This window comes from Gouania willdenowi, chromosome 9, assembly GCF_900634775.1.
Source record: "Gouania willdenowi chromosome 9, fGouWil2.1, whole genome shotgun sequence".
Lineage (NCBI taxonomy): Eukaryota > Metazoa > Chordata > Actinopteri > Blenniiformes > Gobiesocidae > Gouania > Gouania willdenowi.
Genome location: NC_041052.1, coordinates 40,526,631 through 40,552,753, shown reverse-complemented (window position 1 = coordinate 40,552,753; position 26,123 = coordinate 40,526,631). Strand labels below are relative to the sequence as shown.

Here is a 26,123-nt window from a genome sequence, read left to right as displayed (position 1 = left end):
TCGTCTATTAGAAGAGAACAGTTCTGTATTCTGCCAACAAATATAAAATAAAATGCAGTTATATCAACCCTCCTATTATCCTCAAATATTACAAATGCATATTACCCTTGGGGTCAATCTGACCCTAAGGATATTTGCCTCCAGAAAATGATTTTCAGAAAATTGTTGACACTTTGTTCATTTGTTGAATACATTAAAAAAAAAACTTGATAATAAAAAATTGGTCTGTTCTCTAGCGCCACCATCAGGACAAACTTTTGAAATTATAATTAATAATACGAACCAGTTTGAGTTTAAGTGGGCCACAGATTTTTGGCGAGAAAAATAGGAATTTCAACTTGTGCCCTGGTTTGCTCTTCCACTATAAAGCATGTCAGTAATATATCAGTCCCTGCAGGATCTTCACTTAAATTTCACTGGTTTAGGGAATTTCTGGAAATTTTGTCGAATAATTTGAGAAAGATTTGCTAGATTTTAGATTTGGAGGGTGTGATATATCTACAGCTGAATTTCATTTTTACTTTCTTGAGTGGGCCGAATTTGATGCTCGAAAGGACCGGATTTGGCTCCCAGGCCTTGAGTTTGACACATGTGAGCCCCCTCCCCCCTCCTTTCATAAACATATTTATTTACTACTTCAGATGAAACACACACAGACAGACGAGTTTTACACAGATAAAACAGCATGGGGTCAAATTGACCCCAGAGGAACACCAATGTGTGCAAAATGTGTTCAGAACACTGACAAAATATCATGATGGTAATTTTATGCTTAATCAATTGTACCCATAAAACAGAAGTGAAAGTAACAGATTACAAGTGCTCACGTTACTGTAATTGAGTTTCTTTTGTGGGTACTTGTACATTTATTTTTAAATCAGTAATTTTACTTGTACTTAAGTACATTTTAAAGGAAGTAAAGTAATTAATTACATTTCTACACCAAACCGTTACTGGGTAAATTATATAAATTTTGTTTTAAAATGATCAACGGACATTGTGAAACTACATAAAATGAAATAACCAGACATTAATTGAGCTACTTTTTACTTTTATTTGAGTATTTTATGTAAGACATACTTGTATTTGAGAACAATTTCAATCAAGTAACAGTTCTTCTACTTGAGTAAAATACATTTGTACTCTTTACACCTCTGACATCAAATTGAGAAAAGTCATGAAATATGATATTTTTCACTAATAAACATTAAATGGGGTCAAATTGACCCCAAGGATAATAGAAGGGTAAAATTAAAAACACACAATCATGAAATCTGGTGATTTAAGAGAGAAGTTGAACTGCTTCAAATACCTCAGATGAGAAGCTAACGCTAACAAAAATGTCCCTCTCTGCTGCCTCGATGCTTTCTTCAAAGCAGACGCTGTCATCGTCATGGAGACGACTTTCCATCGTTGGACTCATGACGACGATGCTTGGAACGCCCAGCGCTGGTCCAGGGTCGGTGGGTGGGGTTTGTTCATAGTTCAGGGACTTTAGGGAGTTGCTCCTGTAGCTGCTGCTGTTGTCGCTGGTGATGGAGTTGTTAGCGTCTGATAGCTCATTGGTCAGACTCTGGCTTCGCTTCTTGGTAAGAACTAACAGAGGAAGATTGGCCAATGTCAAAGGAGTGGAAACCATATTGGGGTCACAGCTGCTCAATGGGTCACTCGAGGTGGAAAAATGCTGGTGATAAATAAAAAATAATACAATTGAAAATAAGCAAAAAGCATGCACAAAACAAAATTAAATTAAATTTATTAATGAATGTAAGGTGGAGATGTCATTATGTGGGGTTGTCTTTTTCAGCCTTGTTGGGTTTTTAATGTTCAGACAGCAGGTCCTAATGTTTGTTTTATTTTGTGTGCTCATTCATATTCAACATAAATATGTATCAGTTTGAGTATGAACTGAATTAGGGTGGCCATATTTTGATTTCCAGAAACACTTGGGCTGACCTCGTCATACTCAAAGTACTATCTAGTACAGTAGATAAATTAGTTTTGTCAATAAGGTTTAAAAATGAATTTCTCTTTATAACAAAGACAAAAAAAAACAGAAATCAGTGGCTTTGTTATGCACTTTGACAATCTGTCCTTCAAAAGTCTCACCTATGCCTTCTTAAAATCTTTCACTCAACGGCTGCGTTTCCATTACTCTTGGAAATGCACAAAAATCTAAATAGCGTAATAAAAACTGAGAATGGAAACACCTAAAAATATCACTGAAAGGTTTTTATGCTTTCATGAGGAGGTTTTTCAGACATTTCTATATTGATCGCAAAAGCAATATGGAAACACTTTTTCCGCAAATACACATCACAGAACGTGACGTACCTGGTCACATGACCACTCTTTTCCGAGAAAACATGGCTCGGTACGTGTGGACAGAAGAGGAGACAGTTCACACCGAACGCAACTGATGCGATTAGATTACATTCAAATCAATGTAAATGACGTGACCTCAAGTTATCTCCCCTTAAGCGACATGACGTGTGATTTGAGCAACGAGATCAAGCACTATGTAGTCGCTCAAAGTTGAAAAATTTGAACTTTTCAAGCGACAACTTTCTCGTCCGTCACTGTCTGTAGAGCCGTGGCAGCAGCCCCTCCCTCCCACTACAGTGACATGGCTGCTGCGGAGGGCTGTACTACACTTCCTCAATTTATTGGGGCAAAATTAAAGTGATTAATTTCTTAAATAAGTCTACATTCTGAGTGAACTCATCCTTTAGTAACTTCGTAAGATGATCATTTAAACCGTAAAAGTGGAGCCGTCTATGATAAGTGCTGGAAACATACGGCCGTAGAAGAAGTGATCAGACCTCTCTCTCTCCCCCACGTCACCAGCTTTACACACAAACCCACACACTGTTCCCTGGTCTTCGCGTCACTGGAGCGATGAAGTGATGGAGTGACCAAAAATCACAACTATGTTCAAGGGACTCCTCAGGGGCAAATGAAGTGACTGCGGTCGCTACAATCGTGTTCGGTGTAAACACATCTTTAGACTTAAAAATGATTAGTGCTAAATTAGATGTGAAACAACAAAGGAATGCAGAGTGTTCTAAGTTAGTTTGGAGTATCCATCTTCCTGTAGAGAAGTCTCACGGGATGAGATTTTACCAGAGTTACCAGACTCCACAACAACCTTCACTAGAAACACGTTCAAAGCACAATTATACTTTGTGGACATTTAGAAATATCGCTTTTATCTTGTGAAAATCTATAGTGGAAACATAGCTATTGAAATAATGAGAAACATCACCTCCGAGCAAGTAAAACTATAACAAAAAACTCAAGGTCTTTCAGAACAGTAAATAATCAGGTGTGTTCATGGCAATCAGCTAAACTGGAGTATTTAATGAGGATGATGGTGTCTCAGAAGGTTCTGTACCATATGCTGACCTTCTTTAAAGCATTGAGCACTTCCCAAGTGGTGTTTAATAAATAAAAGACACCACTGTGAACTCCATTATTTGTGCAGTAAATCAAAATGTTATGAATATATATATATATATATATATATTAATTCACAAACGGTCAACTGAAAAACACCTGTAAAAACAAGATTCATATCTGAATTTACAAATCCCGGACACGCCCCAAAGTGTAACGTTTCACCTCCTCAGAACTCAGCACAACAAAAATGATCAGAAAGGTCAGTCATGGTTGAAGCTAAAAAAAACTGCACACCAAAAAAAAAAAAAAAAAAAAAATGAGCCTCTGCTCTCTAAAAGTTGACGGGGGAATTGTTCTCCATTATCACCCACTGAATCTATGAAAATTATAGATAAAATTAGGACCTGAATTATTGCAAAACTAGAAGGGAGTTGTTCAACACAAACCATCAATGAAGTATTTGGATCAAGCCTTCACACATTCACAGGGAACCTCAATGTAATCACTTACCCATAACAATAACATTTTTCAAAGTTTCTACATGACCTACATGGCTATTGTTTTGTTAAAATTTTCAAGTACGTCTCCTGGTGGTTACAGATGGTGTGACATTTTGGAATGATGTGATACTGAGTGATAATAAATCATGTTTTAAATACGGAAATTAGTAGTACACCTAAAAATACTTAAAGATTTACATCAAAGGTAAATACAATTCTCATTAGGGAAGGCTACAAAAGAAAAATAAAAAACCAAATTGAACTAATGGACATCAACTGCAGTAAGTTTGGTGATAATAGTTAATAGGCCAAAGATGCACTTTTTGTACTAAAATGTATAGGTGGAAGTATCTTGGTACAGAGCTCTGTGTTTATTTTGTGAAGCAGATGACTGAAAAAGGCAGAGTTTGCCGAGTTGTCAACTTTTCCCTTTTTGAACATAATCGCCTGGTGTGTGTGCTGTGGTCTTTTGTTCTGACTTTGGGCTGGCTGCAGTTTTAGTTGAATTCTTAGAATTACAGAGAGGTACAGAATGTGTGATTTCATTCATTCTTTACAACATTTAGACCCGTGAGAGTCGCTGCCCCCACGGGTGGGTCCCGTGGGGCTGAAGAGGTTAAAGAAGGCCATCATATGGTGCAGAACGTTCTGAATCCCATTCCACATAACAAAGAAAACTAAGAGTGAAAACACTCATTATATACTCCAGTCCTGTTGATTATCAACGGCTCACAGCCATGATCAACTCTACAGGTGCAGGAGATCTCCCTGATTGGCTGATGAGCGGGATCTGTAACATCGTCTACCACCACCCTGTGACATAAAAACTCATGCATTAAAACAATAATAATTACACTATTTAGAAAGTTGATTTCGGTCAAAGAAAGGGTACCTGTAGTGGAAACGTTAAAAAAAAACACATTGAAATGACTTTTTAGAATGATTTTATAACTTTGGGCATAAACTATGGGGAGTCGCCATTTTGGACAGAATATGACGCATTTTCTTTCATCATCCCGGCCTGTTGCTTTAAATGTTGCATTGTGGGAGATAGAGGTGGAACAGGTCCGTTTACATTGTGGGAAGTGTCGTTTTTTCTGTTAGCAAACTGCGCTAAGCAGTAGTGTGTCACCTCTGCTTCACTGATAAAGTGCAGCATCCTGGTTGTTAATGGTTAAATATCACCTTTCTCACCAACTTCCTGCTCCTCTTGAGCCTCCCTGCACCCACTCAGCATCAGAATTAGCCTAACGGATAGAGCAATTGTTAGCAGCAGAAATGAGCCATGGCTGAGTAGTTAGGAAGTGCAAAAATATGGTCAGAAACTGTGATGAAAGCTGCGTGAAAGGATATGTGTTCATGGACGGGAGGATGCGCCGAGGATCAGCGGCGTAACATTTATCCACAAGGCTTAGAACAATGTGGTGGGGGTGTGGTTAGTGCCATGACACCCTCCATAGTAACCCCTGTAAGCAGAAACGTAGTACTGCTCTGAACAAGTACGTTTACAAGCTGCATTCAACGCCTTTCTGTGAAGAAATTCTGTCGCAACTGCGTCTGATTTCAGACGCAACTTTGGCTTTGTCTCCATTAGCTTAGCTTATTAGCTTAGCCCATTAGCTTAGACCACAGATCCGTCTCATAGCAGCTCAGCATGAAGCAGTCCTCACATACCACAGAGTTTCGTCTGAACGTAAACGTTTTAAGTGTGTATCCCGTACTGATATTATGGAGCCAACGTTTGGATAATTCTGACTTAGTGTCGTTATTTGCCTCAGAGACACAATCAAAATGTTTCTGTGGGGTTTTTCTCTTGTTGTTATAACAACCATCGGCTTTACACTCCACCGTTGTCCACAAACTGTAAGACCAACAGCTAACAGGAATCAATGAACGTGAGTCATTTCCTGTCCAAAATGGCGGCTCTCCATAGTTTATGCCCTAAGGTACAAAACCATTCTAAAAAGTCCTTTTAATGTGTTTTTTTTTTAATTAAAAATGTTTGGTAATACAATAAACACTGTTTTTTTTTTATATACAATTCACTGCAGGTACACTTTAAAGCACATACCCTTTCTGCTGAATAGCAATTTTTCTGTTGATCAAATTGTTTCTTGTAGTTCTGGCCTTTACAGTACTGACTGTACGATGATGATGATGATGTGCTGCGGAACGAGTCGCCAGATTTTCTGCCCAACGGCTCCATTTCTACATCCTTGTACGGCTGCATGGGAAAGAAAGAATGTGTGGCGTATTACCAAAACTCAGAGAGTTAAGTTTGTGCTTTACATCTCAAACAACGATACGAACAACCTCAAATAAAACAATATTTTCTTTATAGCAGCAAAAAACACATTCAATGCAATTACAAAACACTTAACACAGTGGTTCCCAACCTTTTTCTTTACATGACGATATTTTTATATGACAAATTTCTGGTGACCCCGGGGACTTTTTTCTCTATAATTAAACACGTTTGTTATACTGTGAAGCCATTAGTGCAAAAAGCTCAGATATTGTTTATATTGCATTTTATTTTACCTAGATTCATATTTGAGAAAGTTATAGAATACAGTTATTTGAGATTGTGGTGTTTTAATTTGCAAAAGAATAATAATTAATTTAAGCTCTTTTAGCTTTCTGCCCTTTTTTATATGTAATGTTTTTTAAATGGATAGATACAAATACAAAATATATTTAAACGTAAAAATATTATTTTAATATTCGGTTTTTTTGTTTTTTAAATATATTTGTTCTTTATTATTATTATTAGACAATTCAGATGACCCCATTTTATTTCCAGCCAAGGTTAAAAAATGTATGATCTGCTAGAAAAATGTTACTTTATTGCAAGGCATCAACCTTGCTTTACTCGTCCATTTACAAATTTATTACACAAAATTTTAAAACACATTTTTCATTTAATTCTGAAAACTTTGGCAACAAGAACTTTTTTTTGTACATCCATACATTTCTACTATAACTGTAGGTGTTATATTGTATTAGTGTATTATTCAATTTTTTAAAATAGGATGTTTTTTTTCCATGGTTTGTGGCGTCGCAGAATTACATTGTTTTGTCTTGATTTAAAATAAATGATAATGTCTACACACTGTCTATAGACTGTTGATTTAGTTGCAGAGTCCAGAGGGAGATATTTGTGAATGCTGACCATGTCAGAAGACTGTGAGGAAGCAGTAATACAATGATTCCTGGAGACGGTGGACTGTCGACTGATGACAGAGTCTCTGAACGAGGACTCGCTGATGGAGGATGAGATGCAGTCTTTTCGAGGAGTGGGCGACAAAAACCTCAGGCAGGGAACTTTCTCTGCCAGCGTCATCCTGTTACACACAGATTCATGCAAAATAACCAAAAATATTCACACCATGGCCCTCATTTATCAACCATGTTTGAAAACGAGTGTAAATCTGAGTTCACATTGTGTGCGACATGACCAACATGTGATTCATCAAACATTGGTATCTGACCAATCCTAGCATACAAATGATCAGGTGTTGATAAATGAGTTCGACTGTCATTAACACGTCACACCCTCAAATATTCCTGTTTCGGAGGCCCCGCCCACTGAGGTAAGGACATAAATGTTTCAGAGAAAACTGAAATTTAAGGAACTCATTTTAAACGATCTGTAGAAAATAACAGAGGCACTGAATAGCGTTTCTGTAACAGAACCAGGGCTGCACGATTATGGCCAAAATGATAATCATGATTATTTGGATGAATATTGTAATCACGATTATTAATCAGGATTATTCATCCTGTTTGGGAAAATGTCTGTACTTTTTAACAAACAATATGTGAACAGTTTATTGTGAAAAAGAAAAGATTTAAACAAGAATAATGATAAATACCAGATACATTAGAATATACTGTGGGGTAAATATACTGTTACAGAGTGCAACTCCTAGAAAACAATTACAGCGTATGAAGAAAAGTTAAGAACATACAGGTTTTGGGCAAGTTATTAAGGTAGCCTTAATCGTGTGTTCGCCCCCTGGTGGTTGGATGACTACTGTAGTTGAGAAAGTGCTTGATTAGATGTGCAGCAGAGCCCGGATTTTAAATGTAAAAATCGACAACGATTAGGTGAACTTAATTGTGGAGGCCAAAATTATGATCACGAATAAATTATATTAATTGTGCAGCTCTAATTGGAACAAACTTGGGCTGAGGTTTGAATGAAACTCTCAATAACAGCAAATGATGGTTTAAAGCGTAAATCCCTGCTATTTGATCAAGACAATTCTTTACATTTTGGTCAAGAAAAAGTGGACGAGTCAGGCTGGTGAGCACGAGCCCGTGCACTTCTGTCCATTTGCAGGGTTTATCAGTGGGTTTATCAAGTGTTTGGTTGAAGAAAAGCCAAAAAAAGTGGTATCAGTAATAACGTGTCTGTTATTGCTCAAATGAAAGCTGAGGTTTGTTTAATACATTATTCAGACTCACTATTACAGATTCACTGGGATTATCGTACAGGATCTCAGACCTGACGTTAGATCTCGTCGTAGCATCTGTCCTCTCCTCCACTTAATCAATTTGTAAACATTAGAAATGTCACACAGCGTAACACAAGACTGCACTATACCAATGAGAAAAAGTGCATTTGGCCTGTCATCTTTTGCATTTCCATCTGTCCATTACAGGAATGTGTTACCTGTAAATATTAGGGACACTCCCACAAATAATTCATTTAAAACTCAGCTAAGAAAATGTCTTTGAATAATCAGAACTGCAATCATCAGCCCTGATGCATTTTATTTTATATTTATATTTAAAATATGTATTGTATCTATTTATTGAAACACAATTACACATTTTTAGTAAGGGTGAATTTTAAAGTTGTATGAATGTTTTACAATGTGACATTTTGTTTTTATTATTGTAGCCTAATAATGTTGATAGATTTAGTTTTTAAGGTGACTTTTAACATCTGTCCAGGGACAGCAGATGAAAAATAGCCATTAGGCGAACTCTGGTACATTTACTGTATGATTTATGAATGTACATTGTCCCTGTCAAATTAACAAAACAAAAATCAAATTATAAATAATAAAATACAAATAAAAATACAGATGCTTGCGTGAATTTGGTCGAACACACATCGTAAACTCAGATCTGAATGGACCAACGGTTGATAAATAAGGGCCAATGAAGCGTGTATCTTTGTGAATTTCTATTATTTCCATACCTGTATTTGTTGTGTATGATAGCATAGATGATAGGGTTGTAGATAGCAGAGGCTTTGGCAATGATTGCAGGCACAGCCTTAGAATATGGTGACAGGATGTTTGCATGCCTGGTTTAAAAGAAGACAACAATATACAGTATATACAGTATATATATCAACACAGATGTTCATCAACATAATTCTAAATAGTCCTAATTTCTTTGTCAGCTTTTAAAAATGGTTAATTTTCTGCACACAGTGTCCACAAAGCTCTCCACAAATCTACATTACATCCATCCCTCTTTGTTTTGTAACATCATGACGGGCATCTTGGTCAGGGATTAGCTGGCATGTAGCAGCTGCTGGAGAGGGTTGGTTAAGTCCACTGGTTAGTGTTTGTTTGGTGTGTGTGTGTGTGTGTGTGTGTGTGTGTGTGTGTGTGTGTGTGTGTGTGTGTGCGTGCGTGTGTGTGTGTGTGCGTGCGTGCGTGCGTGCGTGCGTGCGTGCGTGTGTGTGTGTGTGTGTGTGTGTGTGTGTGCGTGCGTGCGTGCGTGCGTGTGTGTGTGTGTGTGTGTGTGTAACCACCATTACCCTGCGGCGGCTGTGTGTGTGTAAAAAAATCTATTTTAAAGTTACATAATACATCCCAACATCCTGCACGTCTCAACGAATGGATGAACAGAGGACAAATGAGCATCTACGGCATCTGTTAAATGGCAAACGTCTGGGATTATTTTGCCTCTAGTTGATAAAACATTATATAAGGAAAGCATTTGGGATTTTAATCCAAATCTACTCTTTTACCAGTTAGGTAAACACAGGGTCTCATTTTAAACAAAGGTGTCAGCAAAGTCAGCAAAATGATGGTCCATTGTTCTATGAATCTGTGATAACCACATTTATTTATTCATTTGAATAATAGCCACTGTTATCCAGGAAGTTTACTATTATTATTATAGTCATCTTAAAGATGGAAATTATTGCTTTAATCAGAAACAAATTGGGTTAAAAATGACCAAAAATGGTGAAAAAGGATTTTAAAAACCACAAAATTTTAATTGGTTCAAAGTTGCAACTTAGAGTGGCCAAAAACAGAGAGAAAAAGTGGTAAAAAGGGTTCAAAGTGTCAACATTGGAACAATTAGTTTAAACTGGCAAATAATGGGCGTGACCAATCGTGAATGTGGTTGAATTGGCAAAAAAATAATCATGACATATGATGAAAAGAGGTTAAAAATTACAATAATGAGTCAACATATGTGACATTAGGTGGAAAAGTGGTGGAAATGGTTTATGTGCTGAAAATAAAGGTAGATTTGTACTGTAATTATTTGCATTGAATCATAAGAATCAAGAACAGAATAGTAATATTTCAGTGTGAACTGAGCACAAATATCATGATGTTCTTCTTACCCAGCCCAGGAAATAAGTGTGACACAGGCATATGGTGACCAGGAGAGGACGTAAACCACAATGACCACAAACGCAATCTTTGCTAGTTTCCACTCGCTCCTGATGGACTTCTGCTGGATGAGAGTGGATTTCCTCACCTGGGTCCCCAAACGCTCCACCTCCCTGTGGATCCAATGGAACACAGTTATCAGAGCATAAAGTTAATAAAATGCCTCATTTTAAACCATTTCATTACATTTCACAGACTTCAGCATTACTTAAACATACTTAGAAAAAAAACCTTAACCAGGGTTGGGATTACACTTTTCAGTGACAATTACGTTTTCAATTAACCGTATTCAATTCGAATTTAAATACGTTTACGGTAACCATAATTATTTCCCGATTACAATTGAATTAAAATGATTATTTTCTCAATTACAGAGGTACATTTACAATTGTATTAACTTTTATTTATATGGAGCTTAAAAACAGCCCACAGTGCTTTACTAATGATCTCATGTAGAATTTATTTTGGTGTATACTGTGTATGCTTATCATTTATAGGCCTGTTCTGATGACTGTGTCTTTTGTGTTTGTATCTTATAGTTTTAGCATCTTTATGTTTATATTTTAGTGCATTTATTATAATGTCATAGAATTTAGCGGTAACTGTAAATTATTTGTACAAATTATCAGTAAGCTACAGCATTGTAACTCTTTGTATCGTCTCTAATTAAATAAATTCTGTAACTGTAACCCTTAACTCTTCTAACCTTTACCACCTGTATGGGTGTAATTATTCACTCAGGTAGTAGGAAAATGTGATATATAACATGTTTTAAAAACTATCAACTACTTGTGTGTAACCAGAAGTGAAAGTAATGGATTTCAAGTAATGACGTTACTATAATTAAGTTGTTTTTATGGGTACTTTTTTAGTATATTTCTATATCAGTAATTTTACCCTAAAGCCACATTTTTGACCTAAAGAGTTGACGTATATGAGTTATTTTAAATGATTCCTCAGACCAATATAAAGCGCTCACAGTTTCAATGCAAGTTTGGAGAAGACGGACCGTCTTTGGTCAGGTCATGTGACCTGGAGAATGCCTGGGGAACTTTTCACTTTACAGCAATTACGTGACAACAGGCTCTGATATACTCATGGAGTTAAGACTTTTGCTAGTATTTTACACTAAGTGGTGATTTTTGGTCACTCCATCACTTTATGGAACTGTGTGTGTGTGTGTGTGTGTGTGTGTGTGTGTGTGTGTGTGTGTGTGTGTGTGTGTGTGTGTGTGTGTGTGTAGAAGCGGTGACAGAGGAGTGAGAGAGAGGTCTGATCACTTCTTCTCCAGCCGTACGTTTACAGCACTTATCATAGACAGCTCTGATTTTAAAGTTCAAATGATCAACTTACGGAGTTACTAAAGGATGAGTTCACTCAGAATGTAGGGTTATTCAAGAAGTTACCCGCTTTAACTTTGCCCTGATAAATTGAGGAAGTGTAGTTCAGCCCTCTGCACTGCGGTGGGAGGGAGGGGCTGCTGCCTCGGCTCTACAGACAGTGAAGAACGGTAAAGTTGTCCTTAAAAAGTTCAAATTTTTCAACTTCAAGCGACACGGTTGTGCTTAACCTAGTCGCTCAAATCACACAAGTCGCATTGCTTGAGGGGGGAAACTTGAGGTTGCGTCATTTACATTGATTTGAATGTAATCTAGTCGCTTCAGTCACTTCAGTCGCGTTCGATGTGAACGCACCTTCAGGCATTTCATGCAAGCGACAGATTCCTACTTATGTAAACTAACTTTACGTTTCTTTAATAGTGAGTCGATGGTCTCTCTTCAACCACCAGGTGAACTACTGTCTGCAAACACAATCAAAAGACAAGGGAGGCTGGCCTGACTGACTCGCTAGATGTGAGAGTTACAGAGCTGCCATGCAAGGCGACCACTGGGAGCAACTTTAGGGTTCAGTGTCTTGCCCAAGGACACTTCGACACATACAGGTATTGACTGGGATCGAACCCCCAACCTCTCGATCAGAAGACAACCTCTCAGCATTACTTACCTATTTCTTTTTTTTTTTTTTTTAAACACATGTTAACATATGTTCTGATGCAGGAGGTCACAGTACCTGCCTGTCTTCCTTATCGAGAGGAACATCCGTAAGTAGCAGTAAAAGATGATTCCTAGTGGAATAAAGAAGACGAAACAGCAGAGCATCATGGTGTAGCTCCTGTTGGCTGCTGTGTACGTGACGTAGTCCCAGGTACATGATGTCATCAGACCCTCAGGGATGTAGGAGCCTGCAACAGTCAATAAACACAAACACTTTATTAAATAAAGGAGCACATTTTAATTTTAATTTCATTTCAGCAGTCTTCAGAAAACAAAAAACAGAACAAACAACTGTAAATTGTCTATATACTATTAAAAATATACATTATAACAAATAGGAAATTAATCTTACTATTTTTACAATACACATTCAATATGCATTATATATACAGTTTACACATGCACATCAAACATATAGACATACACACATATACACACCAGGAATGGGGTCAATTATAATTGTAATTGCGTAATTGATAAATAATTATGGGATAATTATAATTGATATTATAATCTTAAAAATCTGTTGCTATCGCAATTGTAATTGAATTCAGATAATTGACGTTGTAATTGTAATTGCCATGAAAATTCTATAAAAGTTGTCAAATATAATTCACCGCAACACTGGGGAACCATATTACAGTTCTATATGTACAGTTCTACACATATTCTATTTAACAATTATTAAAGTATGCTTCATATCAAGCTTTCACACATTTTACCCTTTAAAAAAATACAAATCTAGGGATATACTGACACAAAAAAGGCTCATACGTCCACATCAAAAATATTAAAAACCTATATTTTCATTGATTAGGAAGCCTAACAAAGGAACCAATAGATAGGAAATAAATTATATGATAGATTTTTGTTTTGAATGTATTTTACAGCTGATTTAGAACCTGTTAGCATTAGAGATGCTAACAGAAAGCTAACACAAGAGGAAGGTTAAAGGCAGGGTAGTAATTTTCAAAAACTAGCATGATTTTGAATGTAGCATCCTTTGAGCGCTCCGCTTTTACCCGCCCTCTCCCCTCTGTGCTCCCTCTAAAGCCACGCCCCTCACTCACATGCATGAGCGCCGCTGCTCCAATCGTAGACCTCAGCTCATCATCGCTTGTATTGTGTAGAAACTACCTGTACATCGTAAACACTAAACTTTATCATTATATATCTTTAAAAATGTGACTAAAAACTCAGTTTTAACTCTGTCACCACTGACACGCTTTGAGTGTGGGCTCGTGCAGAACGAGCTGGGAGACGTGATTGGTTAATTAAAAAAACGTTCCGTCTTTTTCATTTGTTAAAGTTTTTACAGATTTACAGCTGCTACAGATGACTGATTTTCTTTGTTTCTTTTTCAGAGCACATAAGATAATTAATTTGTCAGGACATAAAGACAATTTCAACCAAAAACTTAAAAGGTTTATCTGAAGAAAATTACCTACCCTACCTTTAATTAGGTTATTTATTTCAGGCTCAGTTATTGTGATTAATTGTAACTGGAAAAAATGCTGGTCACTGCAATCATAATTTAATTGTAATTGAACATGGGTAATTGAAAATGTAACTGTAACTGAAAAATGTAATTGACCCCAACCCTGATACATACATAAATACATACATACATACATACATACATACATAGATACACATGTATGTACATGATATGTGCATAGTATCAATAATATACTATTTTATATTTATTTACATTTCATCAATTACATTTTAAATATCAGAATCAGAAAAAATAACTTTATTATTAGGGGTGAGTAGAACTGCAAAGAGTGACACATTAAAATCAACAGTAATAATAATAATTATATACACATGCAGCAAGACTACACAAAGAAAATGTGCAAATGAAAGATAAGGTGCAAAAAATTAATTAGACTTTATTCAATTGAACTAATCATCTTGAAGCGCTACATTATTATTAAAACTAATTATTAATTCACCATTTTAATTGTTATTAAAATAATAATTAATACAACAAAAACAAGTATATGTACATATGTATATACAAAATATGTAAATTTAAATGAATGATATTCTCCAATACATATATTTTATTATATTTATTAAGTATTATATATTATATATCATTATCCATCCATCCATTTTCTGACCCTCTTGTTTCTGTTCTTATATAGTTATATACATATTATATATTATTGCTGTGTGAGGTAAAGTTGTTGCTCTTCTTTCTTATATTACTAACAACATATGATTAAAAAAGCTTTTTAAACTGGTTTATGTTTTTATGGTTGTTTCATTTCCATAATTAAACCCCTGCTATTGTTATGCTCGTCCTTTTCACTGTTTTTATGGCATATTGCATCATGAAATGTACAGTATATTCCCCTTCTCTCTCTAAAAATATTTTTCTGTAACAAACAATTGTTGGTGCAGAATGAAGTTTGGTAAAACAATCTTCCACCATGTGCAGCATAATTAAGATATGATGAGCAAGAAGCCAAAGATGGAGGTGACTTACTCCATCCAATCAGAGGAGCCAGACTCCAGGCAAACGAGTAGAGCCAGACCACCAGGATGGCCAGCGTGGTTTTCCGTTTGGAGCTCCAGTGAATGGTCTGCAGTGGTTTGGTGATCACCAGATAACGGTCGATGGAAATGGCCAGAAGGTTAATCATGGAGGTTATTCCAAACAAGGCTCCACAGAAGGCATACACCTTACACCCTGTAATAAAACATACAAGAAACTCATGAAAAAATAATGATAACAGACATTTTGTTTTACTAATTACCTTTTGTTTAATGTAATTACTATAATATACACACCAAACTAAGACTAAGCTCTGTTTTTTAAGGATGACAAAATGTACCCATTTCTCCAAACACCCACTCCTTGTACAGACAGTTGATGAAGAAGATGGGAGACTGTGTGAAAGCCATGAGGAAGTCACTGACGGCCAAGTTCAGGATGAAGTAGTTTGGCAGGTTTCGAAGCTTCTTGTTGCTAAAAATACACAAATACACACAAAGGCTTAACCATAAGGAACATAAAATAATAATAATAATAATAATAATAATAATAATAATAATAATAATAATAATAATAATAATAATAATAATAATAATAATAATAATAATATAAAAAAAATCACCTACATTTTATGAACTCACTGAAACGCAAGATTTAAGTTGTTAGTTGAGCTTTTCTTTGCAAAATATGGTATATTTGAATGGATTATATAACTCAAGGCCCAGGGACCAAATCCAGCCCTTTAGAGCATCAATAATGAACAGAAAAAACATAAATAATTGTGTAAATTACCAAACAATACAAATGTAGTTATCGCTGTCCCTCCAAAGTCATGAATTGAATTAAACTCCACAGTATTTACAGGGCCTTTTATCACATTACTGCAGTCCCACATTGTTGAAAGAATTCTCCTTGTAATTTCTCACAAATAACCACACAAATGTACCTTTAATTACACAACAATTTGTCAAAACAGTAGGACATAAAGTTCCTGCAGGGACTGATATGTGCAAAGTAAATTTATGACAGAATAGAAAAACATTTCCAACATACAGGGAATTTGATTGCAGTCAAATAAAGCACAGCTAATCATATTTTAAAAGGGACATATAGTATATCATGAAAAATCCACTTTTACAGTCTTTTTGAACACATATGAGGGAACTTGAGTGTCCACCAGCACACAAAATGTGAAATAAAACCATCCAGTAGTTTGTTTGTGATCTGTGTAAGTCTTATAACACAGAGAAAAAAGCTCAGTTCAGATCATGTCTTGGTTTGTGACGTCACAAGCTCAATCGGGAAAGAAAATACCCTCCCCTCCGCTGGTATCCCCACCCATGGACTCCATCCCCTTGCTAAAGTTCGCCATTGCTTTTCTCGCTAGCGAAGGAGTGATGGTGTGTTCACATTGAATGCAACTGCAGTCACTTCATCACTCCAGTGTGGAGCGAGTGACAGGGTAGAGAGAGGGCTGATCAAATCTTCTGCGGCCGTACATTTACAGCATCTTACAGAGTTACTAAAGGATGAGTTCACTCAGAATGTAGGCCTATTCAAGAAGGTAACCACTTTAATTTTGCCCCCATAAAATGAGGAACAGCCACTGCAGCCGTCTCACTGTAGGAGGGGCTGCTGCCTTGGCTCTACAGACAGTGATGGCCGGGGGGGTTGTCGCTTGAAAAGTTCAAATTTTTCAACTTTGAGCGACGAGGTCGCGCAGGACATAGTCGCTGGAATCACGCAAGTCGGGTCGCTTGAAGGGAGTTTGCTTGAAGTTGCGTCATTTACATTGATTTTGAATGTAATCGAGGAGGAGGGGGAGGTCCTTGCAACTCCAGGGACACCCCCACTCCAAAATGGAGCGCTCTGAAGCAGCTGGTTTATACAGGGTCATAAACCTCCCCTGTTGCTTGATTCATGTTATGTTCTGACCAAACCCCAGCACAGGGAACTGTTTTAAAAGGTAAAAATGGGTTTAATATGTCCTCTTTACAGATATTTTTCTCTTATTGATAACACAAAACACTGCTTTCAGAAATGCATTTCAAACATATTGCACTGGAAATCGAGGCCTGAGTGCAACTATTTATGTTACATCATAAAAAAACAGAGCCATAACAGTACTACCAGTACATTTGTATTATATCAACAAAAGAGATGCCCCAACTTTTCAAAGATGTAAACAGACAATTAAACTTGTTACGTGAACTTGATCAATTCAACATAAACACTTTAACCAATCAATCTAAAACCATGTGTGGGCTGAGGGAACAGCCAGTTAACAGGTGAGTACCACACTCTTTCCACTCCTGAACGCTCTTTATTTAGGACATTTTGTGGCCTAATATTTTACAATGACTTGGCAAAAATTCAAAGTTTTACGTTCAGAGTTTTTAGGAGAAGCCTTATTATAATTGCCCGTAAAACCTTTGTCCTCCTTAATGGAGAAGTGTTTGAAATCCGTAGCTATTGTTTGATCGATCTTTTGTTTGTGTGTTTATTATGGATCCCCATTAGCTTCCGCATAGCGAGAAGCTATTCTCACTGAGGTACGCAGTTTTTCACTGACAATACATTTTACACATTGATATACACATTATGCAAAACATTCCATAACATAAATTATATCGACAACGACAGAACATTTTTATATAAAAAACACAACAAACAATCACAAAGGCTCCGTCTGATTTTCAGCATCTAAAAGATAAACATGGTTACCTAAAAAAAGGTATATATATATATATATATATATATATATATATATATATATATATATATATATATATATATATATATATATACTGCATATAGTCCTATCAGTACTGACTTAAGTTTTTCTGAGAATCAGATTCAAATTCAGAAAACTATTTGTCCTCGAGGGGCAAATCAGTTTCAGTTACATCCCAACCAAGAAATGTAAAAGACAATAACATATCACATGGGGGACAGATACGGGAGTACTGCGGAGCAGCCACAGCAGACTAGGCCCTTGTAGAGATGGGCGGAGTTTGGGTTAGGGTCTCATAGTCCTCCAGCTGAGTACGTGGGTTGGCGTTGCCGTAGAGATGACCTCAATAGTTTGTTAGCTGAGCCAGATCGCAGGTGTTCATTGTAAGTAAGGGAAAGGTCAGAGTGTCGAATCAACATCCATCCATAGAGAGTGTGGAGAAAAAACAGACCTTGACAGGCTGTTCTCAGAGGGGGCCGAATGAGATAAGAGAAGATGTTTTCAGATGGGCTAGCCACAGCATGACTGCTAGCTCTATTGTTCCTGGTCATTCAATCAATAATCCAATAATGTGGCCATTTCCTTGAGACAAACTCTCCACTCTTCTTAAAGTTCAAAAAAAAAAAAAAAAAAAAAAAACAATGTTACTGCCAACGTAATCCAAATGTTGTGACAAATCAGGAAAATGCCAGATGTCTTTCACGTCCTTGACCAAAAGCTAAGAAAGATCAATTCCATGATCTAGATTTAGGATCGGGATGCAAACAGAGGTACCTGTTAGATTAAAACAAGACAAATAGAGCAAGCAGGGGGAAAAATGGAGATAATGCAGAGATAATGTTCTTTAAACTGTATACAATGCTTTGTTGTTTAACCTGACTTGGTCGTTTCATTCCAGCATGGCTCTGTATGTTACTGAGCGTTGAGATGCTGATGTTCTTGATTTAGGAAGAATAAAACAACCTCCCACAGCCTGCCTTGTTGAATAATGAATGATGTGTATATAAGTTAAAAGGAGTTTGGCTGGGATCATGTGTTTTGGTATAAATTGACTTATTTTTAGGATTCTTTTACATACTGTACTCGGTCCGAATGGGCGGATGATGGCAGGTGATAATTTTATCACCTCTTTTTGCGTTCAGAGAACAGCCTCTCTGGTGCAGTTACATGAGCTAACCAGTTGAGGGGAGTAGAGACTTCTCTTGTCTAGATTTCTAGATATTGTATTTCCTGGGCGATTGAACACACCTCTGTATTGGCTGCTCACTAAATTCGAGGTTACATTGAATGCCCATGTTTTGTGTAGTTTACGGCTGCTCCAATCGTTCTAACCGAGAAAAGAAAAATATATTTTATAGAGTACCAAAGATTGTCGTTCACAAAGGTGAGAAATGTAAAAAGCTCACAGAACAACGCCGTAAAGAGTGGATTTTAAACCTACGTCTGCAGTCGGGAGGAGCAGAGTCTGCTGATACCCGTGTCTGTCGCGACCACTTGGTAAGAGGTATGTTAGCAAGCTAACTTTGTTTTTGTGGTTGTGTTTATATAGCATTAGGTTGTCATTAAATGCTAATTTCACTATATTATTCAGCTTCTTTCTTTCACCCCTGCTGCACACTGTGCACACAAAGCTGAACTATATCACTACATGTCATAAAGTACTATTCAGTAGTAGTATATATGTATGTATGTGACAAACAAACCTTTTGTATCCTGGGCCGTCAGGATAACGTCGTCCTTAAGATGTTTTGCATGTGTGTTTACATTATAGCCGTTACTGCTAGCTGCTAGCATCAAACACTCACCCTGGCGTAGACCAAACGATAATCATCGTGGAGCCGTTTGGTACAGATATGGACCCACCCGCTCACAAAAAAGTTATATGCTGCCATACTTTCATCTGCTGTTTGGTGCAGTGTTTTTGAATAGCAAACTTACTGTATTTATATATAGAATAACTCCAGGAATAAACAAAAATGCATGCCCCCCGCAGTTTTCTTAATGCCCCCCCAATGAATTTTGTCTGGCGCTGACTCTGGACGCGGTGCCAAGTGTTTATGCCGTGGTGCTGCCACCTGTGGCATGGGTGCGAAGGGTTGCCAACCTCTGATATAAATGAATCAGTTATATGCAGACGTACAAACGAGAGCATGATTTTCTTACAATTTCTCGTTTTTTCCCCCCAATTAAAATCTTTGGCCCTTTTCAGATCACACTGCTCCGTATTTGGCCCCTGAACCAAAATGACTTTGACATTTTTACTCATATTTTTCTCTTTCCAGCTTTTCAATTGTGCTTTTTTTGCATCCTATATGTGAAAACATGGAAATAATCTGTGTAAGTGTAAATACTTGAACAAATGTGCAATGTCATGTTGTTGAGGATCATACAAACTCACGCACTGAGCAGTAATTGCTGTGTATTTCCACTTTCACTACTTCTCACAAACCAAATTGAATTTTGTTGCGAAGCGAGACCCAGGAAACATGGCACTACATTTATTTGTATGAGTAGTGTGTGTGTCGAACGAGTCAACTCTGTGTGAACCTGATTAAGCAGCGTATTGATTTGCTGTCTGCTACCTCCACAGCTCATTATTGATCTTTTGTTTCCTTGCATCCTAAATTCTAAATTAAACTCTTCCCAGACCTGAATCTGACTGAAGAACGCCAAATAATCCCATTTTGGTTGGTTAGTTTAAGGCTTTAAATGTGTGAGTCTGAACATTTCTCACCATCTGTTTCAGTTATTATTGTAATTGTAATTTTAAAAATGTATTGTAATTGTAATTAAATTGTAAATCTATAGCTAAACTATTGCTCGCTAATGTAAATGCTAAGTTAAAGTTAATGCTAGGCTAATGTTAAAGCTACATTATTGCTATTGCTAGGCTAATGCTATTGCTAGGTTAATGCTATTGTTAGGCTAATACTAAAGCATTTTAAATGCAATATTTCAGCTGTTTTTCCACCAATTAGCACCAAATCTGCTCAGACCAAACCCTAATCCCACTGGGATACACGACTTATAATTGTAATTGCCATGAACATTCTATAAAAATGGTTGATTATAATTTAACGCAAAAGTGGGCAACAATGTTAGTTATTTTTTACATTTCTACACATATTTAGTTAATAATTATTAAAATATGTTTCATATCACACTTTCCCACATTTTACCATTAAAGAGATAAAAAATGTAAATCTAGGGGTATACTGACACAAAAAAGGCTCAGATGCACATTAAAAACCTATATTTTCATTGATTAAGAAGCCGAACAAGGTAACAAAGGGATAAAAAACAAATGAGATGATAGATCATAATGTTTAGTGTATTTTATAGCTGATGTAAGACATGAGTCAAACTGACCTGTTAGCATTAGAGATGCTAACAGAAAGCTAACACAAGAGGAAAGTTATGTTCTATATTGGTTCAGTAATTGTGATTAATTGTAAATGAACTTTAGGAATTGAGACCGTAAGTGTAATTGATTTCAAAGGTAAAATAATAATTGTAATCCTAATTGTAATTTGAAATAATGCTGTTCAACATGAGCATCATTGAGTTGTAATTGAAAATATGTAATAGAAGACGTAATTGTAACTGAAAAATGTGTGTGTGTGTGCGTGCATCACTTCAGCATGTTCCCTTTTCCTGGAAAGTCATGATAATATTGGGTGACAGCCCCCCCTAGCCTTTCTTTACACCATTCCCATCACTGGTTAGTGTGTGTGTGTGTGTGTGTGTGTGTGTGTGTGTGTGTGTGTGTGTGTGTGTGTGTGTGTGTGTGTGTGTGTGTGTGTGTGTGTGTGTGTGTGTTCTTGGAACGCGGCGTAACCTCATATGCATTTCTGATTCAGTAAAAACTAAATTATCAGGTCATCACAATAGAAAACTCATCTAATCTATCAACGATGATGGGTGGAGGGAATGTAAAAGCCTGGAACAATCCACACACACACACACACACACACACACACCGAGGCAGACTGAAGGTTCAAAGTCAACCTCCACATTTTCCATAGTTTATTTTTGACCCCCAATAAAAATATAATAGATGGAAAACATACAATATGTTTATTTTTTTATTTTATTTTATTTTTTTCAATAACCTGTTGAATATTGTTGCACAGCAAAAGGAAATTTAGATGTTTAATTTTTCTCCAAATAACAATGAGCTAACTTTCTTAGCAACATTTTTTTTTTTTTTTTAAATTAATGGATTCATCCTGCAGCAAAAAATAAATAAATAAATTCATTAATTAATTAATTAAAAAAACGCCCTCAAATTGTACTATTTTGTTTTGTCTAAATATAGATTGTGAAAGTTATGAATAAGTGTTTCAACACTAAAGAATGACATCACACAACAGGTGCTTTTAGTTTGACTTTCAGTCTCGTACTTTGGCTGAAATCATTTATTTCAGCTCAGAATGGAGAAAAGATGAAAACTCAACCTTCATAATAAACATGTTAAGGTTTCATTTATTCTTTTGAATAAATAAATAAATAAATAAATAAATAGTATATTCAGAAAACTTATTTTTATTTAGAAAAAGAGATTCAAGATATATCGAGTTTTCAATTTTGTTGATGTGGAAAAAAAATATATCGTTTTTATTGATATATATTTTCCTTTTATAGTTTATTTTGTACCAAAATACTCATTTTAGGAGTCGTTGCAGAGTGTGTCCTAATCCAGACCTTCCTCTATACAAGCCACACTACAGAACTCACTCACACATGCTGTCTCTTAGAGGAGTAAAAGCCATTGTGGCACATATTGTGCTGCTGTTTGTTAATAAATGTGCTTGTATGGCATTTTTCATCAGCAAATTTAAACCAGAAATGTTTTCTTGGTAAGAAATATTTATCGTCCAGCCCTAGAACTTGCTGGAATTATTATGCATAAGTCATGGAGAAAAACTGTGTCCAAGAATTGAACACATCAAGGCAATCAGCAGATGCCTCTGAGGAAGACTGGCAGTTGACAGTGGAAAAGTGTCAGCAGATCTAAGTAACCTTCCTGGAAAAAAGTTTTCTGAATAAATGAAACCATTTATTCAGAAAATGGTTTCTGAATAAATGTTACTTAAAAAGAAAAGACAATTAACTTCCCGGAATTATTAGCGGAAAGTCATGGACACATCAAAGCAATCGGTAGACGCTTCTGAGGAAGACTGGCAGTTGACAGTCGAAACATGTCAGAAGATCAAACTAAACTTCCTGAAAAAAAGTTTTTCTTTATAAATGAAACCTCAAAGTATTATTAAAAAAAAAAGATAAAAAATAACTCTGGAATTATTACGCTGAGGTCATGGACAAAACTGCGTCCAAGCATTGGACACATCAAAGCGATCAGCAGACGCCTCTGAGGAAGACTGGCAGTGGACAGTCAAAACGTGTCAGAAGATCAAAACTAAAGTTCCTGGAAAAAAGTGAATAAATGAACCATAACATCATACTGAACATGCTGGAATCTTGATAATAAACTCTTAAAGCTAAAAGAGTGATAAAACTTTGTATTTATGTTAATAGTTTAACTGAAAATCCCCTGCATTGACTGACTTACTCAAACTTAAAACAATAATATTTATAAAAGCAGCATTTAGCCACAAACCCACCTATAGATGGCAAACATAACGAGGGCGTTCCCGGTGATGCCCAGCGTCCCGATGACCAGGACGAACAGAGCAACGACGTAGTGAGCGTGGTCAGGTACGTCTACCTTGGTGAAGAAGCTGCTCTGAGTGTGTGCTTTCTCTGGCTCCATGCTCTCAGTGGACCACATGGTTCCAGGACTTCATCAGAGCTGCCAGACGAGCCACATGCCGCACGTCGCCCACTTTGTAATCCACTGGGACCGTAGAGCGACCGGTCCACATAGCTGTACCATTTAGATCAAAGGTCTAGCACATTTCACTTCACCAACGAGTCAGAGATCGCAAAAAGTTTCTCTTCTCACTGGATTAACACCTTGTTACTACCCATGATACATTCAAGAAAAGTCATACAAAAAAGTAGAAATTTAAGCTGTAGTCCAGACTTGTGGTGGTGGTCCTCATCTGGTTTACATCTTCTAATCTTGTCTTCCAGCTGTAGACTCCAAATATTTCCTTTTGATACTTGAGGGATTAAGTTAATTACATTCCTCGGTTCGTTAAACCCCACAGGCCTCGAACATCGCTACTATCCTGAAGTCTCTTCTGTGATGATGCTCTGCCTCTCGTCACCTTGCAAACCATCCTCTCACACACGCTTCTTCTTCTTCTCTCTTACTTTACCATGTCGCCTTTCCACCACAGCCCTGCACACACTACTCTACTCTCTCTCTCACTCTCTCTCTCCTATATCCTCTATTCTCTCTCCCACCTCCAGCCCGCCTCTCATTTAATACGACCCAGCTCTAACCCTTTAACCACTAGACTCTTACATAACAGACGTAATATTCACTTGTAGCGGTGAAAGTAACAGATTACATGTCATTCCAACTGTCAAACATGTCAGGAGATAAAACATTTCCTTAAAAACCTTGTCTGGATAAACAAAACCTCAACTGTCCACTGTCTTTTGCCTTTCAAATGTAATAATCTTTTCTCTATCTTCAACTGTTTTGAACCTACAGCCTTTCAACCACAGTGACTTTTCAGCTCTGATCCCATTTTTATAGTGTCGAGTTCGTTAAATGGAGCAGGTCCATCCTTTACCAAAAAATATTTGCAAACAAATTGTCATAACTTCCAAAATAATCAACACAGAGTCCTATTTTTTTCAAAAGTAGCAGGTATATCCATCTAGCCAATAATAATACCACATTTTTAGTGATAGGTTAATTTGTTTTTGAAATAGCAAGCCATAAGTGGACCTAATTGCACAAATCTGCAGGCCGCTCCTTAAAGCAGAACTAAGTAACTTTTCACCATAATAAATCCTTCTCATTGTCCTTGTAAGGATAATACAAGTTTATATGGGGTGATTTGGGGTCTTTCATTCCCCCTACTGTCTCTGGACAAAAAACCACACTTGCAACTTTCCTGCCTCCGACCCTGTGACAAGACGTAGTGCTTTACAACAGCCCAATACAAACTAATGCTAAATGATGACACGCGGTTGTCTACAAATTCACTTTTTTCAAACTTTTATATCATGGCAGAGCCAGCAAAAAAAACGCAGAGAAGATCTTTGTCTGAGGAACGAAGCAACTCCATGTAGTGACAGCTCAGCAGCAACACACACACTGTTGTTGCGGCACTGCGACGACAGTGTGTGTGATTACACAACAGGCACGCGCACACACTTGCTACATCAAGCAGCACACACGCAAATATCCATCTATCTATCCATCCATCCATTTTCAGAGCAGCTCTGTCCACGCACGCACACACACACACACACACGTATTACTCCCACATCATTCATTTATTTTACTTGTCTCTTTTCCTCATACTGGTCACATGGTCACATGGGACTATATGTGTGAAAGCACCCTTAGTGTCACTGTTGGAGTAGGATTTTTCAGTGATCAGTTGCTACTGTCTTGGGAGAGCAAAGGTGTGCATGTAGCTGTGGGGTGGGGCAGGCAACGGGGGGCGGGGGTGTTTACGTTAGTGACATAACCAAAGGGACCTTTAGGGGGAGCGCGAAGCACAAGTTACTTAGTTCTGCTTTAAAATTTGAATGTTCGGCTAATGCTAGAAAATGCTAATGCTAACGTTAGGCTAATGCTAATGCAGTGGTCAATGACGAGGGCCATCACTTGCATTTCTTTAGGAAATACAAATATTTTAGTTTTACTTGTACTTAAGTACATTTCAAAAGAAGTAAAATGATTTATTACATTTCTAAACACAACCGTTAATGAGTAAATTATCATATTTGGTTTTTAAGTTTTATTTTGACAAACCTTTTTATTTTAAACAGAAAAAATAAATTAAGTTATAATTGTGCAAGATTTCATCTCTTCCTTTTAATGTTTTTACATGAGTTGTTTTACTGTATGCAACAAGATCTGGACAAGATCTATTACCAGAAATAAATGGTGTTGGGGTGAAAATAATTAATAACTTTTACTTTGAGTACTATTTAATTGAGCTGCTTTTTACTTGTATTACATCTATCATTATGAAACATTTTATAAATATCATTGTAGACTCATCAAATAGTTTATACTATTATATTATATTATATTCATCATTTTATAAAGATTACACTGTTAAATTGTTCATAGCTATTTAAAAGATAGGTATCTATTTCATAATACTAATATATTTTATATTG

The 26,123-nt window shown here is 36.6% G+C and overlaps 1 protein-coding gene across 1 annotated transcript; it reads right to left on the bottom strand.

The window, feature by feature from the left end:
* Positions 1–1,282: 1,282 nt before the first annotated feature.
* On the bottom strand, positions 1,283–23,637 carry LOC114469215 (melanopsin-A-like). Its single transcript, XM_028456491.1, has 9 exons — positions 23,471–23,637; positions 15,453–15,586; positions 15,104–15,307; positions 12,623–12,794; positions 10,504–10,665; positions 9,112–9,219; positions 7,072–7,243; positions 5,971–6,123; positions 1,283–1,684 (listed from the first exon to the last, which is right to left on the bottom strand). Exons 1-9 carry the CDS (start codon positions 23,635–23,637, stop codon positions 1,283–1,285), a joined length of 1,674 nt encoding a protein of 557 aa, XP_028312292.1.
* Positions 23,638–26,123: the final 2,486 nt, after the last annotated feature.